Consider the following 14,585-nt stretch of genomic DNA (forward strand, 5'->3'; position numbering starts at 1 on the left):
GTCAAGATATCCAGTCAGCATATCACAGCCATGTCACTCTTTACCATATTAGATAAGCTTCCACATATGCTGAGATACCCAGTCAAGACACCACAACCACGTCGCACTCTACAGAATGAGACATGTTTCCATATATGCAAGATACCTAACCATGATTTCACAACCATATCGTGGCCTATAAAATGAGATGTGTTTCCACATGTACAAGATATCCAGTCAAGTTATAACTGGATATCTTAACTCTACAAAATGAAACATATTTCCACATTTATTAAACTATCGTCAAAATTATCAAACCTATGTTCTACTCTGCAGAGTGAGGCATTTCCAAATATGCAAGATACCCAATCAAGATATCACAACTATACCATATTCTGCAGAATGAGACATGTTTCCAAATACGCAAGGTACCCAGAAAGAGACAATTTTCCACAAACGCAAGATGTCCATTCAAGCCGACATCAAAAACATTATTTTTTTTTTAAAGAAAATGCAAGGGGACGGTCACCCTGATGCCTTTTCCGCTGTAGGTCCGATGAAAACAATAAAAAGGAAATAGATGGATTAAGGAACAACAGAGGCAGGAAAAAATCTCCAAAGCGTGGCAGAAAGAAGGAAAGTCACGGACTTGAGTAATGTCAAAAAAGAAGTCTACAAATAAAAAAAAACACTGTAACCATTACTAAAAGCCTCCATAAAGGTTTACATTGAAATTACATCCTTGTCACTACTGAATTTCATCCAATATTTTTTGTTCGTACAACTCCCGTAAAGAAATATTTTCAGAATTGAAAGGTGAAAACGAAGCACAAAGCATATACTGTAGCATTGCCATTTCTTGTCGTTCTGCTCACTGCGAATCAGAGGCTCGCTTACAAGCTCATTTAGAATTATATTAAGTTTGTCCTCCTCCAAGTTCTTTTTTTCAAATACGAATGGCTAACTGGACAAGGGGCACTTCAGCCACAAGACCAGTTATAATTTACTATACAATCTCTTGTACTCAAAAACAATGAACAGAAATGCATAAAAATATGTATTTGTTAAGTATGCAGTACTTACTGACCAGGAAACAGTACTGAGAGAGCCAGTCTAATATAATTAAACGATTCTGAAATTCCCCAAAAAGATGGAAAAATACATAACAGATGAAACAATATCATTCCCCTGTTTGTTAAATACTGGGTGCTTACTGACTAAGAGCTTGTATTGCCATAAAGCCATTCTACAATAACAACACTTTTATAGCTAAAGATGTAAATATTATAAATATAAAACTTTCATCTGTTCATGAAATAGGGGATGCTCACTGAGCAGGATCCAGTGCTGGCCCTAGATCAATCTAATATGCAAACAACTACTATTTAACGAAGCCTATAATGAGAAAAGACGTAAAAACGAAAGTATTCTCTGAAAGTGAACCACAGGCATTTTCATATAAATAAAGCTATTATTTTTGAAAAATGCCAAATGATTTGAATACATTAAAAATTTTATATCTTCTGAGCAAGAACCAGAGGTAATACAAAGACTATTCATTATAAACAATAAGTAAACACACATGCACAACCCACTGTAGACCCAACAAACGAATAAAATCACGTGACTTCCTCCCGTACCTGATTGTCCACCTCGCTCTTCCTACAGTCGACCCTCTGTTTGTCCCAGAAACCTTCGGGGCGGACCACGAAGAGGTGCCTGATGTAACCCAGTGTGGCCCTGATGGTGCTCACGGTTGGTTTTACGAGCCGGTAATGGCACACGCGAGCGTCCACGATGACAACCCATCCTCTCTCTCTCGAACTTACGCTGCAGAAGGGGATGGAGGTTGGTTAGTGATTACATCTAGAGCAATTAACTTGGTTTGCAGATTTAGGAATGAAGCTCGTTAGAGATTACTTCCGAAGGAAACAAGCAGATCTGGCAGTTTTTAGAACTGGGTGATTTCTACTGGATGAAGTTCACAACACTGAATTGGCAGGTTTGTAGCTTTTTCAGTAATGCGTCGCTGAATAGTTAATATAAAAATAAATAAAAATAGTAATTAAATTACAGAACTATAGAATGCAGTAAGAGGAAAACATTTCAAGTCATTCAAAATCTAAATGCTAACTCCCGTAAATCCTGACCATAAAACTTTGCCAAAAAGGTATCTAGATATTTAGTTTCTTTAGCTGGAATCGAGTTCCGAATTCCAATTGTTTTACTAGGGGACCTTGGTTTTACTATTTTTCATAAAGGTTTAAATCACCAAAAGATACTCTTCCCATTACCTAGGTATCGTTTTCAGGTACTTGACAGTGGCTGATATGCTCCCGACGTCATGACATGACGGGTCTTGGGGTAATGGAATGACCAATATAGGGCCGCCTCCTGGGTCTCGTGATCCTGGGAGTATCGCCAAGCGACGCTCCAGTAACCCCTCCCACTCACTGCTTCCCATTTTCTGTTACATTTCTGAAAAAGAAAATGAATATTAGGAGGAGTGACTATTAAAGACTGATCTACACAATAAATAAATAAAAACACTAATAACGGTAAAAACAGCTCGCTATAGGTGCGTTCTGCTGATATGCAATTCTTAAATGGAAGGTGCGTACCCCAAATGGGACCCTCAGAATATTGAAACAGGCCCGTAAGTAGTTCAAATACAGAGGAGTTGTCGGGATTTGAACTCTACAAGAAATGAAATTTACGTTCTTTGTGCCGTTCTGGTTTAGGCAGAACCGGCGGCGAAAACGTGCAAAAGTTTGGTTTCACAATACCGGCTTTCTTGTTTTCCATTAACTTTCCATTTAACACCAAGACTACTGCAATGAAATATTCAAATATATAAGCAGAATATAGATAAAAGTCACTAGTGTTGTATTTTCTTAGAAGTAATTAAAAATTTTATTTTATTATAGCTACTATGAAAATATAGATTACTTTTTTATTCAAGTGCAATTGCTATTTACAGTTAATATTATAAATTTCACTGAAACTAGGTGCATAACAACAATAAGTTAAACGAAAATATAGAAACAGAAAAACTCTCGACCATCCATACAACCAAAATCTAGTAAGCGATTAAGCTTAGTAGCATAAGAATCCCAATGAAATAATCTTGCTTAACCAATTAAACGCTGTATTTTAACTTGAAAATTGCAGAATAGTGTATAATGAAATTTGAATTGGCAAAGAACTGTGATGAGAGGGGGCGCGATACAAAACAGTTTAAGAAACATTTCCATAAATAATTGACCATTACAAAACCTTCGTACATACTAATAATTCCTTGAAGCAAAACAAAACAAGTGAGAGGAAAACCATGTATTCCTTAAGGAGAGACTAAAATGGCAATGAAGCCTTAGGCAAATAGCCTGTAGAACGTGAAAATAGAATGTTTAACATAAATGTGAACATGTCTCAGGTCAGAGTGTGTTTTTTTGGAAGTCTAAAAGGACAGCCTGTTCCTTCATTAACCACACGTAATCCTACAAGGATGAACATACAGAGAGACATAAATAAAGTTAATGAAACCCTCTCAACTGATGTCTCAGTTTTACGAATCTTCGTTTATGATAATAGGCACTCCGATGGGACACGAGACCTATGACCTTTCCCTACGTCAGACTTGGTTTTGAAAACGATAATTATGAGAGGCTTTTTTTATTTCTTTTTGCAATACTTAAAGAAAATTAAAGAAACAAACTCCAAACAGATAACTAAAAATTAGAAAGAGAAAACAGGTGAGGGCTGTAATACCTGGCCAAAGAGCATGTAACTGCAAGATTACTTATGCAAAAACCTAATCTCGTCTTTATCAAAGGGAGCAGGGAAAATAATTAGCTTTAATTCGCCAAAGGAAAAACCAACTCACACATATGGAATTAAAATAAATGCATTTGCTCTAAGAGAGAGAGAGAGAGAGAGAGAGAGAGAGAGAGAGAGAGAGAGAGAGAGAGAGAGAGAGAGAGAGAGTAATCTCATTTTTCGTACAATTACCTTCCACACGGATTTCCAACCGATTCTCGTTCTGCGAGCAAATGAACCTTAACATAAGAGGCCGACCTAGAAGAAGGGTGATTATGCTTGGGAATTGCGTGACGTCTGGTCGTATGAAGTAACCCTCCGACATGATGGAATACCAGTGTACTGCAACGTAGATTGAAGACTGAACTTTGTAATGAGTATGTTCAGAGCGCTGTATACAAAATACATCTTATTTTTTACCTACAAGCCTTTCTTCCCCTGGAGGGATGGCTCAAGAAAGTGATAATCTTTTGTTCCCAAGCAAGTATCTTGAGAACGAGGTTGCTAGCCAGGGCATCGCGTCTCGGATATTCAGAATTTGGAGTGCCGACGCCATCTGGTATTTTCTTGGAGGTCACCCTGCCAAGTACTGACCAGACCCAAAAGTGATTCCTTCCTGCGATCGGACGTCCAACGGTATACAAAACGAGTTATTGCAATAAAATCTGCATTGGAAGTACACGCTAAAAACTCGACCATTTGAGTTGCCAGTTAAAGGGAAAAGGCAAGCAAATGGTTAGTAGTCTTAGCTTGAACAAAAAAAAAAAAAAAAAAACTTAGAATCCTCAATAAATCGTATTGGTTTGGTGCAAGAAAACGAACTGAGCATTGTTAAAGGTCTCCTATTTTACAATACCCATCGATTCTTTCCCTTCACGATCAAGCTATGAAACTCTCCTGCATGTTTCCGCTTTTCCATAACCTTTCAAGATCTATCATCTCCTCCGAGCTTAGCTTGGTCCTATTCATTTTAATCACACGATATGTTTTTTCCTTTACAAACAGCTTATGGGAAGTTGAAGAGGACTATGAAAGGTTGAATCTATATTTGCTTGTTTCCATCTGACTTACCAGCTCAAGTCCAAATACGATGACAGGCTGTATAGAGCCGAATCCATATTTGCTTCCATAGTGACGCCATACATCCATAACTGGCTAAATATGAAATTATAAAAACGCCGAATCTAATTTCGGTGTCTGACAGTCTGGTGGAAAATGAAAATTAACCAATGTGAACACACAAGGCTGTTCCACCAAGGCAGTGAAGGGAAACCTTTAAAACGACAAGAAATGCAATCTCCCCCAGGAGAGAGAAATAAAATGCATTTTCTATAAATGCGTTAGAGAAACGCGGACCGAATATATACCTCGCTCTTCCCTCTCTCGCAGTAATCATATCTATTTCACAGTCAAAGTTCTGAATTCTGTCCTCTGCCGAATTTTCCGATTGGATATGGGCGTGGCAGTCGTCGGTCTCGGTTTCCTTAGCAAATAAAAAATAAATAACAAAGAAAAACGCGGATACAGACACACTAGAGAACGAGACTTTAAAATCGGAAATATAAGTAAAAGAGGGGAAAAATGGACTCTTGCCAAAATCCCATTCTAACGTAACAAAACAATCAAGCTCCCAGAAAACCTGAAATCACGAGAGCGTTAAATCTGGGCTACTAGGCATAACAGGTTGAGTACTGAGGCATTGGCAACACTGAGTAGAACAAATGTACGTGTGTATGCGCATTGCTCATTCATCTGTACTACCACCTTACGTCAAGGAACGATAATCTTCTTAGATAATCAGAGAAACCTTACCAAGTCCGAGAGAGAAGTTGAATTCCATTGTCTTGCAAGCTGTAGTGCACGCTGAGAAACAATGCTGGCGCCGGATGAGCCAGTGTCATCCGCATTCTACCTGACAAAGTATTGTTATACGACCGCTTCACTGTCGTGTAGGTACGTATTTGTCAATAACGCTTAACCATGCCTCACCAGCAAGATTTGGGATCGATTTATGCCCGTTTCTTGATAAATTCATTGTACTTTTGTTGGCTCTAGCTGGGAATTATTTAACTTTTAGTCTGCCGACTACGGCGAGCCGCAGTCAGCGTTCAAGGCATAGGGGCTAGGGGCTAGCAACATCTTCGAAAAGATTTGCTCAGAAATGGGATTAGCACCACTAGAGCCAACCCATCTAAGGAGAAAAAGGCATATGGATGGGATATATATATATATATATATATATATATATATATATATATATATATATATATATATATATATATATATATATATATATAGATAGATATATATATATATATATATATATATATATATATATATATATATATATATATATATATATATATATATGTATGTATATATATATATATATATATATATATATATATATATATATATATATTATATATATATATATATATATATATATATATATATTTAATTAGATTGGCACATAAATGAACGCATCATTTTACGTTTCACTTATTCACCATGTGTTTTATCATAATCACGATCATCATCAGTATAATCGTGAAACAAGGATCATACATTAAAACCCCTTTTCTTCTCTTTTTTTCAGATGTTTCTTGGATTCGGAATAACTAAGAGAGAGAGAGAGAGAGAGAGAGAGAGAGAGAGAGAGAGAGAGAGAGAGAGAGACATGAAAATCTAGTGAATGGTTTCACCCCGTTGGATTAAGAATTACCTCGAAGAGGCCTTCCCATCCTGATTTTATACAATTTGAGAGTAATAAAAATTCAAGTCTGACAATTCCATTTTTCTTTTCTCTCCGTCCATTCCAGCTACGACCCGCAACGGTCGAATAACACCTAGGTAATAATTCACTACTTAGATGACCATATCACGCTAGATTTTAGAGAAAGCGCCTATTCGTATGTCCCTCAGTTTGAAAGCTGAGTACACTACCACTACGCCACGAGAGAGAGAGAGAGAGAGAGAGAGAGAGAGATAAGGATTTAGGTCATCAGAGGTTTTGAATTTCTCTGCAACACGATTAAAACCCAAAGACCATTTCGTGTCTCCAATGAACTCGCACAACAAGATTTCTCTCGCTCAAGTACCAAACAAACCGCAGAGAGTAGCATTTCACCCTTCACCTTTCTTACAAGACTTCGCCAAGGTGAAGGTTAACAAAGAGAGAGAGAGAGAGAGAGAGAGAGAGAGAGAGAGAGAGAGAGAGAGAGAGAGAGAGAGAGAGAGAGTGGGAGAGAGAGGGGTCTAGCCTGCAGCCCAGCCCAATTTATCTTACAAACCACTCACACACACACAAGTGTGGTCTAGAGGTCAAGATACTCATCTCACTAACGTAAGAGTCAGTTATTGATTCCCATGAGAAGTGGAACGATCTTCGAACGTTTCGTTAAACTCGCTGTGTATCTGAGGACCGAAGGAGTGAATTAGGTGCCTGGTAGTTAGTCAACTAAGTTACCAAAATCGGAAGGGTAGGACCATCTGGAGCCACCAAGCCACAGACGTCAAGTAGAAAAGACAAGACGCACGGGGAACACTGTGTATGTAAGTTTGTATGTATATATAAATATATAAATGTATATAAATATATACATATATTTATATACGTATATACTTGATGACCGTTTAGGATACTATAATTTTCTTTTCCCTTCGTTGAAAAGCGTGACTAATTGGCTTCAGCAAAACAGATACAGCTGGCTTTATCTAAGGGGGTGTTACCTCCCAAAAAGGGATCCACAATCCCTCACCAAGCGCACCTCTTCCTTAGGATATATATCTGGAACCCAATTTAAAAATAATTCTTAGGGAAGAATTACATGGACTCTACAGCTTAATACCAATGAAGCAACAGTCCTCAGTAAAAAAAACTAACCTGATGTATGTAGTTAACGCTTGCTTCAGCAAAGCTTCATTCACCCTTATGGGGATTATCTCTACAAAAAGAGGTTCACAATCCTCCTCTAGGCATTCCCTGGCCTGGGATACGTTGCACTAAAACCGACCATCTATGCCCCAAGTCAAAAGTTATATATATATATATATATATATATATATATATATATATATATATATATATATATATATATATATATATATATATATAATTTTATATTTGTGTATAGATATATATATACGTATATACAGTGAGTATAAGTGCATATATATACATATATGTATATACAGATATATATATGTATATAATGTATACATATAAATATATATACATATATACATATACATATTTTGTGAAATAGAACTAAAACAAGCGGAAAGGCAGGGGGGGAAAAAAAGCAGAGCAACTGCAGGCCCCTTAGCAACCTGACAGCGCTGTTCATTTAACTCTGACATTTCATCAGTGCCGTAAGCCAGGCTGCACTGATAGCGTTTGACCCCGTTTAATTAAGGACGGGTCGCGAGGAAGGAGGCAAAACTTAGAGTCTCACGTCACGCCAACTTTGAATTAACGAGGGACAATGTCGAGTGTGTGTGTGTGTGTGTGTGTCCTGGAATCCTGCGCAGGAAAGGAGAGGAGAGGAGAGAGAAGGACTGCATTTATTTCGAAACTTTTTTAAACTTTCCTTGGAAGATGGGGCAATGGAGCATCTTCTCTCTCTCTCTCTCTCTCTTTCTTCCTTCTTTCTTTCCCTCTCTTTCTCTCTCTCTTCTTTTATACATATTTAACACATACATAAAAGTATTATATATATATATATATATATATATATATATATATATATATATATATATATATATATATATATATATATATATATATATATATATATATATATATATATATATATATATATATATAGTGTGTGTGTGTAAATATGTATGTATGTGTGTATGTATATGTATATATATATATATATATATATATATATATATATATATGTATGTATATATGTATATATATATATATATATATATATATATATAGAGAGAGAGAGAGAGAGAGAGAGAGAGAGAGAGAGAGTGATTTGAACTTTACTCCTATTCCCTTTGAAGGATAAGATTCTTCCGATTTTTGAAAGTTTTCTTGGGATAAAGTTACTAACTCAATGCATTTTACCACCTTGGCTGCGGCCCACTACAGTAGAAAACCCACCAAGTACACAACTCAGTGCTTAGGTCAACACTTTGGCTAAACCATCGACGTTCCAATATTGGAAAAATATATTTTCCTTTGAATGCAAAGGTCAATAGAAAGGGCAAGATAATAATGCCTTTTATCCCTCCCTGGCCCGAACGCAATAGAGGAGGAAGAAAAAGCAGTGGGTCTGATCCCAGAAGTGGCAGAGAATTGGGGCGTACTGAAGCAGAAATTGAGCACCAAAGTTCGAAAATATAATTATATATATATATATATATATATATATATATATATATATATATATATATATATATATATATATATATATATGTATGTATGTATGTATGTATGTATGTATACATACATATACATATATGGAAGAGGAAATGATTTATGGAAAGACAGAACAACTGCAGACCCATCTGACTTTTATGAGTACTTTAGATTTTCACCTGTTAAATAAACGCACTTCACTGTTGATATATATATATATATATATATATATATATATATATATATATATATATATATATATATACATATGTGTGTGTATGATATTACATACACACGCACACACATATATACGTATGTATATATATATATATATATATATATATATATATATATATATATATATATATATATAATCTTTTTATCACCATTGAAATGCATTTATTTAACAGCTGAAAACCTATAGTATTAAAAGTCTGATGGGTCTACCCAGTTATTTTGTCCTTCCCTAAACCTCATTTCCACTCTTCCCACGCCCCGACTCATTCAAGTGTCCCGTCTCTCCTAGCTAGACAGCCTCTTTTCTTTCTCCAAAGCTCGTATTAAAAATATTTCATACGGGAACCAATTGAATGGCAGATTTAATCATAAAACGGCCTGCTACGGGGAGAGAGAGAGAGAGAGAGAGAGAGAGAGAGAGAGAGAGAGAGAGAGTTTTCTGCGGTCATGTCAGCAAAAATAAGAAAATGCTTCGTAAGCATTTTGTTCCAACAAGCCATCGCTTTTCTAATGTTCAGTCAAAAACAGAAATAAAAACAAGAAAGAAACAGTCGAGAACGTCAAGTGAACCATAGCGGTTGCAGCTTCCGTAAAAAAAGAAAACCACAACCAAGTCCTTACAAGAAAACGCCAAAAACTAGTTTTGTACGTTACCCATCAAAATCGAAACCAGTTTTCCGCTTAACCTTTTATTTTTCTTTTCCTTTTTTTCCTCGTTTGTAAAGAAGGCATCAACGTGGATAAGTATACTAGAATAAGCCTCGAGTTAATTAGAAATGCAGAAGCAGAGAAAAAAAGATTAATGCATCTAAACCTTAAAATCTCACATGACTTTGTGAAAGACTAAAAAAAAAAAACTAAAAAAATAGAAAGAAAAAGAAGTCCTTATACTTCGACCCTTAGCGTGTTTGTGACGTTGCAGTTCTCTTTCTCTCCCTGTTTAGGGTCTCACAGTGAGTAGATCATTTTACGAGAGCTGTTTCTGGGCCATAAATGTGATCTTGTTTTATAGGGTGATTTCGATTCCAGGTCAACCTCATGGTATATATATACTGTGTAGTAGCAGTTCGTGTTAGCGGGTGCTTGCTTGCTGATTATCGTGTCATATAACTGTGAAATGGTTATGGCCATGTTTAAACGTAGGCTACTGTTCGCACGCATACTTATGTGCATGTATATGTGTATGTATTTGAGGCTTCATTTTCTCCTCCTATACTCTACACATACAAAGGCTAGTTTCTCAATCACAAAAGAAAGGAATAAGAGCAACAACAAACAAAGCTCCCCCATATGTATGCAAGCAAACCTACTCCAAAGGCATTGTTGGCAAAGGAAAAAGAAAGAGTTGCTTAGATGCAAAAGTATATCTTAGTTTAACCAGACCACTGAGTTTGGTTAACAGCCTCCAGAGCTGGCCCGGAAGGATTAGATTTATTTGATGACTAAGAACCAACTGTTACCTACAACGGGACCCAGAGCTTATTGGGAATCCGAACTACATTATGACGAGAAATGAATTTCTATCACCAGAAATAAATTCCTCTAATTCTTCACTGGCCGCTCGGAGAGTTGAATGCGAACGGGTCGGTGAATTTCAATCGTCAGTATGCCATACTTTTGCACGACTTTGCGAAATTATCGTATAATTAAATCTTATACCTAGTACGAATGGCTCCACCAATCAACAATGCTTGTTGAGTACACGCAATTTCATCGCCTCAAGAGAATCGAATGGTTATTGTTGTCTATCTTACAAACCAACGTCCATCAAGGCTACTGGTATTTGCCATGACATATAAAATTTTTAAATGCGAATGTTAACACTATAGCTGACCATGCCATTTGTGACAAACAAAATAAATTTCCTATTTTTTAGTCGATGACATAATTTTTCTCTAATTTTCCATATCATCTGCAATTCATGAGAACCTGACGTCCATACGCAGACTTGTATTCTTATCTTCCTGAATTTCCTTCCTTGTGCCACATATTATTTACTTCCATTTACTCGTATTGATCTAGATAAACAAAAATATACAGTTCTTTGACCGTCATTACAAATTACAAAACACTAGCGTGCCCATACCGTTAAAAACGAAGGTACTCGAACAGCATCGAGAAGACAAATCTAGACCCTAATGACGGTGCGTAACGTCCCGATCTCGAACCAAGGTACCTTCATTCTGCTTACTTATATAGGGAAACCTGGTAAGAGAGGCAAGCCCTGAACTGGACGACTCGAAGTCTAAGCGTGGACTTTATTACAGGACGACCAATATTACCGCGCAAAAGAAAAGAAATTATTGCATGATACACAAAGCGTGTTACTGTACAAATAGATCATTAGGTTCTCGCTTTCTTTTTTCCATTCTTGACGTTACTCTCCAAAAGATTATGTTTCCAACTCTCTCTCTCTCTCTCTCTCTCTCTCTCGCTCTCTCTCTCTCGCTCTCTCTCTCTCTCTCTCTCTCTCTCTCTCTCTCGTAGAAAATATATCACCCTCGCTTTCTTTTTTTTTTTTACACTTTCTAATATATTAACTTAAATTGTCATTTCTTCCGCAAACTTCCAATAAAAAATACATCTTTTTTTTTTACCTACAAGTATTATATTCCTAACCAAAGTCTACTTTCCTTCCATCATGAATGTTCCCTCAACCCTTTCCTTGTTTAATCTTTCTTTCGCGTATTTCATATATATTTTCGCATTCCATCTACTCTCCCTGTTATCTTTCTAATAATAATAATAATAATAATAATAATAATAATAATAATAATAATAATAATAATAATTTCATTTCCTCGCGATTAATCTGACTGCCCCATCCACTCATTTCCCACCAGAGACCAGGTTCTTATTCCCTTGTCTCATGCCTCCCAATCGTTCCTTTCTTACTCTGCTTCTTTGTCTTCAAGCTTTCTTCTCCTCTTCTAATATTTCAATCCCATTACGTCGTTTCAGGGGTTTCCCCTGCCCCACCCCACCATCCCCAGAGTTCAACTCTTCTTTCTTCTCTCTTCTTCTCTCTCTCTCTCTGCAACCAAATACAAAACGTATATTTGTTTTAAATGGAATCTTATTACGATCAAAATAAAGCGAGAATTTTAATGCATTCTCCATGTAATAGATTCTCGCCTCACTTTCTTCTTTTCTTTCTTCTTCTTTTTCTTCTTCTTTTTCTTCTTCTTCTCTCTCTCTCTCTCTCTCTAAGAGGTTCGGTGTCTGGACTGCAAATGGAAGAAGCCGGCAGGGGAAAAGAAAACCAAACTTCGTAAAACGGATTTGTCAGAAGTTTGCTATTTTTCCTTTTGTTCGCCCGAGAGCTGTGAGGCCGGCTTCGAGATAAATGACGCTGATATGAGAGAGAGAGAGAGAGAGAGAGAGAGAGAGAGAGAGAGAGAGAGAGAGAGAGAGAGAGAGAGAGAGACCTAAACAAAATCCTTGCCTTCATGTTACAGACAAAATATTTATGGCAAAAGTCTATTCTTATATTCATTTGTTTGTTTGTTGGTTAAAACAGAGAGAGAGAGAGAGAGAGAGAGAGAGAGAGAGAGAGAGAGAGACAGAGAGAGAGAGAGAGAGTTAATTTTAGAAACTGAAGAAATTTCTAATTCCGTTTAAGGGAAAGAAAATTCCAATTAAGCCAAGAAATGGTTTTGCATTTGATTAACAGAGAGAGAGAGAGAGAGAGAGAGAGAGAGAGAGAGAGAGAGAGAGAGAGAGAGAGAGGAGTACCACGGAAGGAAAGAGGTCAGCCTCAACCGAGGAGTAGTAGCAGCGTTGCTGTTATAAAAACTGGTGTTCCCCCAAGAACAGCTTCCAGCCACTGGACGTTGCCAACGTAACAATCACACACGGTCAAAGGATGTTCTATTTATGACAACTGGTTGTCTACTATTTAAGAATGGATCAGAGATACAGTTTTACAGTTTTCTTCCAAATACGCACGCGACTGCATGCATGCTTGCATACATGCCCACATGCATAAAGACACTCCAATTGACAAAGGGTTTCAATGAAATAATGAACATGGCGAGACCGGTACAGAAATGTTGTAAAGAATTTAACTTACTACAACTACTACAACTGCTATCGTTATCAAGATTTTCATTTGTTCTGCATCAAAATAAGTGTTTTGCAAAACCCCATCCCCACGATTCTAGCGACAAGTGGAGATAGATACACACAAGACACAATAATCACTTAAAATATACATTTATAAAAAAAAAAAGATACGTGAAAAAAAAACCTAAATCTGAGAAACTCGTGGGTTTACACTTTTAGTCTACTGTATTACTGATCGCTTGAAAATGTCCGAAATAGCAGAAAAGAAGAGAATGAACAAAATACCTTTCAAACACAGTGGTGACCGAGTTTATGACTTGAATTCTGACTCGCAAGCAGTTACTGGTAGAGCCAATGACTAATATAAAGGGAATTATTTGGTGAAAGAAGTGTATCAGCAAAGAAATATTATGACAGCAAATAGCTTTCAAATATTAAAACATTTAAAGTCAAGAGCCTCTGTAGTGTATTAACAGAACTCTGCTAAGACAAAAATTTTGCTCTACAGTGAACGATAAGTAAAGAAGCAAAAGTGGCGCCGTTAACTAATATGATCAAAATACAAAACAGTGACCAGTTCCAAGAACCTCCGCTCTTCGAAGTCTGAGATTTAAAAGGGTACCCAGATACATAAAAGATAATTATATGTAGGTAAAATTGGCGAGATCATTAACGAGGTACGATCTGTGTCATCGAAGATGAAGTTTACAGGAAAAAAATCTCTCTCTGCTCCATGACCTAGCAAAACAGAAGTGCAGTTAGAAGCTCGTGTGCCGAATACCTGTTTGCCAATTTTGCAATGTTTTATAACACATACCTTCAGCTTTACTGGCAAATTATTAAACTTGTACAAAAAGAGTGAGGAAATTCCAGAACGAAAACACTCTCGTCTCAAGAAGCTGCAACGAAAGAATTTCTACGTGCACGCAAGTATGCATGCAATTACTTTCGAAATTACTCAAATTGTTTAACTTACAGCCTCATAACATGTTTTACTCATTCACTCGTGAAGATCGACCTGTTCTCTCCTTACCAAAGCTGATGTAACACATCTGGGGTCCTGTTTATTTTTTATCCTTTTCCTTCCATAAGGTAATTTCCTCTAAAG

At 36.7% G+C, this 14,585-nt stretch overlaps 1 protein-coding gene across 1 annotated transcript in view; it reads right to left on the reverse strand.

Moving 5' to 3' along the window:
- LOC136836614 (SEC14 domain and spectrin repeat-containing protein 1-A) overlaps window positions 1-14,585 on the reverse strand; it is a 107,366-nt gene that overhangs the window by 3,460 nt on the left and 89,321 nt on the right. Inside the window, exons 2-3 of the mRNA XM_067101079.1 lie at window positions 2,274-2,457; window positions 1,620-1,809 (exon numbers count right to left, since the gene is read on the reverse strand). Of these exons, the coding sequence (XP_066957180.1) occupies window positions 1,620-1,809; window positions 2,274-2,443 (360 nt within the window). The 5' untranslated portion in view covers window positions 2,444-2,457. The remainder of the gene's footprint in view (window positions 1-1,619; window positions 1,810-2,273; window positions 2,458-14,585) is intronic.

The sequence above is a fragment of the Macrobrachium rosenbergii genome, chromosome 56 (genome assembly GCF_040412425.1).
Source record: "Macrobrachium rosenbergii isolate ZJJX-2024 chromosome 56, ASM4041242v1, whole genome shotgun sequence".
NCBI lineage: Eukaryota > Metazoa > Arthropoda > Malacostraca > Decapoda > Palaemonidae > Macrobrachium > Macrobrachium rosenbergii.